Below are 3,831 nucleotides of genomic sequence, written 5' to 3'. Positions count from 1 at the left end.
GCCCGGCGTCCTGTGTGGCCTGAGACCCGGGTTGGGTCCCTCAGCACTTAGGGGCCCTCGACCAGGCCACCCAGGTCCGAGGCCACCACTCCGCCTCCCAGGAGTGGCCGTGCATTCACGGAGAGCTCCCCGGAGCCCCGACGGGGCTGCGGGGTGGGGCGGGGCGGGGCCCTCTTCCTTCCATGCCAGGTGGAGCTGTTGGCCCCGGCCAGTCCTGCGTGGTGCGGGGGCAGCAGGGGGCAGCAGGTGGGCTCCTGAGCCCAGACACTGAGGAGGCAGCCACTGGGGAGGCGGGCGGAGGGCAGAGCCTTCCAGAAGGCTCCCGGAACGGGCACCTGGCGGGCGCACCAGGCTGTGGCCTTGCTCAGGGCCTGGGGCTCGGCGGGCCTCGGCCGCTTGCTCAGCCAAGCACCCGCGGTCTCCCCTGCAGTGCCCCCGCAGCTGCTGGTGGCCGAAGGCTTGGGCCAGGTGACCGCCCTCGTGGGACAGCCCCTGGAACTTCCCTGCCAGGCCTCCGGCTCCCCGGTGCCCACTATCCAGTGCGTGTGGGGCGGTGGAGGCTGGGGACAGGAGGCGGCAAGGCCCGTGCCCGGGGCGGGGTGGGGGGCCGGAGAGGCTCCTTCCTCCCGGGAGTGTGGGCGAGGCCACGAGCTCAGAGACCACTGGGCCTCCTGGCCTGGCCTGTGGCCTTGGCCTCAGCTGACCGCCCCCCCCCAGGTGGCTGCAGAACGGCCGCCCAGCGGAGCAGCTGACTGGGGTGCAGGTGGCCCCCCAGGGGACCGCACTGCAGATTGAGCACGTGGAGCCGGAGCACGCCGGCCTCTTCGCCTGCCAGGCCACCAACGAGGCGGGCACTGCCGGGGCCGAGGTGGAGCTGTCCGTGCACGGTGAGGCGTGCCCGACTCGCCGGGGTGGTGGGGTCAGGGGGCACGGCAGTCTGGCCCTCTGACCTGGGGACTCCCCAAGGAGCCACGTGTGGGCTGGTCTCAGCTGCTCGCCCGTCTGCCTGTCCAGGCCTCAGGCCCTCGCTCCCCACCCACTGTCCTTGCTCTCTGCCCGCTGGCCACCCTGACCTTCGCTCAGCATCAGCTCTCTCCTCCAAGCAGGCGCTGGCCTGCTGCCTGGGCCTTCCTGCCCTGCTCTGCCTGTCTGGCTCCTCCCTGCCTGTCCTGGGGTGTTCCTTCCTCCAGGAAGACCTCCTGGATTCCACCACAGCTCTGATCTGTACTGCCCGGCTGTGGGAGCTCTGAGCGGGCAGCTCAGTGCACACCTTTCTCTGCTGTGCCCCTGGGCACAGCGTGGCGGCTCCGTGCACAGACGGACGGACGGACGGACGGACGGACGGACAGGAAAGTCTTAAAGGGAGAGACCTGCCCTGCCAGCCCCGGCCTGGTGCCCAAGCCAGTACCTGGGGGGACAGAGTGGTCAGTGGGGAGGCGGGAGGCCAGCCCCGCAGGGCCTCTGGGGCACGAGGGGTTGCTGGGTGTCCTCCGCTCCCCTCCTCAGCCTGACCTACGCTCACCCCGGCTCTCCCGCCCAGAGCTCCCCTCGGTGGTCATCGTCGGGGGTGAGGACGTCACAGCCCCTTTCCTGCAGCCTGTCACTCTCCGGTGTGAAGGGACAGGGGTGCCTCCGCCGAGCCTCCGCTGGTGGAAGGATGGGGTGGCCCTGGCTGCCTCGGGGGGGAGCCTGCAGGTACGGGCGGGGGGCCCCGGGTCTGGGGGAGCCGTGGGCTGCAGGTGCTTTTTAAGGGCCTGGGAGCCTCCAAGTGGGGTCCTGGCAGTCCGGGCGTGGGAAGGTGAACACGGAGCCCACGGAACCTGGGGTTCTCAGAGGACCGTGGGTGCGGGCGGGGTCTGAGGAGAGGGGGCCCTGGCGGCGGGCAATGGCCGGGACCCGTGAGGTGACCTCCGCACGCACATCCCGTTGCGGTTTTATTCCTAGCCTAGGACCCCCGAGACTTTAGCCCCGGATGAGAAAAGGGGGGGACCAGCACAAGATCAGAGGGGCCCCCTGGACTCCGAGGGGGTGGCTCGGGGCCCCTGAGAGCCAGCGGGGCCCCGCCTCGCCTCCTGCCCTGGGCCCAGGCGGGCAAGCTGCCCACCGAGCCCCAGCTGCGGGCCCCTGCACCCCACCCACGCACACTGCCCTCCCGCCTGCTCCGTCTCCAGATCGAGAAGGTCGACCTGAGGGACGAGGGCGTCTACACCTGCGTCGCCACCAACCCGGCCGGCGAGAGCAGCAGCGACGTGGCGCTCAAGGTCTTGGGTGAGGGCGGCTCGGGGGCGCCCGGGAGGGCCGGGCTCCGGGCCCCCAGCCCCGCTCTCACTCTAGGGGTCCACGGTTGTGTGTCCCCTCCTGGGGGCCACATCCGTTGCCTGCTTGATGCCGGCCGGGCCCCCCCACCTCCGGGACTCGTCCTCTGTCTTCAAGAGCCAGACAGCGCGGCCTTGACGGCAGCCCGCCTGGGCCTCCGTGTCCGGTCCCACTTGTTTCGTGTCCCCGTGTGCACCCACTCTTTGTCGTTCTGTCTCTCTCCATTTCCCAGAATCCCCTGCAGCTCCTTCTGTCTGCTGCAAACGACAGCAGGTCCTCGGCCGACAGCGGGGAGCACGGCGTGGCCCCCGCCCCCGCAGGCCGGCTGTGCAGAGAGCCCACGTCACGTGGGCACCTTCTAAGCCGATGACCGCCTGCTCCTCCGATAGCCAGAAGTGGGGCGCTGGAGAGCGTCACCTTTCTGTTTTAGTTCCCTAAGACCGGCCCAGTGTTTCCAAGATGGCTGCACCACTCCCGTCCCCCAAGGCGCGGAGGGCTCCTCTCGCCCTGGGCCCAGGGCGTGTGGGGGTCCACGGTCCGGGGGGCTGGAGGCCAGCTGTGCCGGTCGCGGTGAAGGTGGCGGCCCGCACCTCCGTTTGAGAGGGAGGCCTCAGCTGATGGACATGGCTATTGTGCCCAGGACCCCATAGGAAGCTGGGGAGGGGCACCCCAGAGCCCGCCCCACCAAGCCACGGCTCTCTTTGTCTCCCCCAGTGCCCCCCAACATCGAGCCGGTCCCCACCAACAAGGCAGTGCTGGAAAACACCTCGGTGTCCCTGGAGTGTCTGGCGTCGGGTGTGCCCGCCCCCGGTAAGGCCCCCCGGACCGAGCGTGCCTGCGGCCCCCAGCGAACCCCCCAGCGTCAGCGTCAGCTCCTTCTCTGGCTGTGGACAAAATGGGGAGATGTTGGTTTTGCCAGCATCTGCTATGTGCCAGCCATTGCCAGGGTCTGTGCTGAAGCTGCAGGGCGTCTGCCTGGAAGCGCCACAGCCCCCATGGAGTGAGGGGGTGAGGACCAGCACCTCGGGGTGTCCTCTGCCTGGGCCCCCAGATCAGCAGTTGAGGGGTGGCTGGGAGGCTGGGACGAGGTGTCAGTGTTCAGAGGGCAGGAGGAGCCCAGTAGCTCACCTGCTACCCTGGGGAGCGCCCCCTGCCCCCCAGGGATAATGGCAGTCCTGTGGCCAGCCCGGAGCCGCTCTCTGGTGCTGCTGTCCGGGCAGAGTGGAAGGATGGACAGGACCCCTCGTATCTCCTTTCGCTTCCCCAGATATTTCCTGGTTCAAGGGCCCCCAGCCTGTCTCCACCCAGGAGGGGGTGACGGTGTCGGGGGACGGGAGGGTTCTCCTCATCGAGCGGGCCCGATTTTCCGATGCTGGGAGTTACCGCTGTGTGGCGTCCAACGTGGCGGGCAGCACAGAGCTGCGCCATGGCCTGCGGGTCAACGGTGAGCCTCGGGGCCGGGCCTCTGTCCGGGAGGTTGGGTCTCCAGCGATCCGTCTATCTGCCCGCCCGCCC

The 3,831-nt window shown here is 69.7% G+C and overlaps 1 protein-coding gene across 1 annotated transcript in view; it reads left to right on the top strand.

Annotated features, from left to right (window-relative positions):
- HMCN2 (hemicentin 2) overlaps window positions 1-3,831 on the top strand; it is a 109,501-nt gene that overhangs the window by 59,942 nt on the left and 45,728 nt on the right. The window contains exons 30-35 of the mRNA XM_012721201.1: window positions 431-539; window positions 718-887; window positions 1,541-1,695; window positions 2,172-2,268; window positions 3,031-3,126; window positions 3,584-3,760. Coding sequence (XP_012576655.1) covers window positions 431-539; window positions 718-887; window positions 1,541-1,695; window positions 2,172-2,268; window positions 3,031-3,126; window positions 3,584-3,760 — 804 coding nt within the window. The remainder of the gene's footprint in view (window positions 1-430; window positions 540-717; window positions 888-1,540; window positions 1,696-2,171; window positions 2,269-3,030; window positions 3,127-3,583; window positions 3,761-3,831) is intronic.

The sequence above is a fragment of the Condylura cristata genome, unplaced genomic scaffold, assembly GCF_000260355.1.
Source record: "Condylura cristata isolate star-nosed mole 26May11 unplaced genomic scaffold, ConCri1.0 scaffold00006, whole genome shotgun sequence".
Classification (NCBI taxonomy): domain Eukaryota; kingdom Metazoa; phylum Chordata; class Mammalia; order Eulipotyphla; family Talpidae; genus Condylura; species Condylura cristata.
Note: the sequence above shows the minus strand (reverse complement) of the source record. Positions and strands in the feature narration are given on the sequence as shown.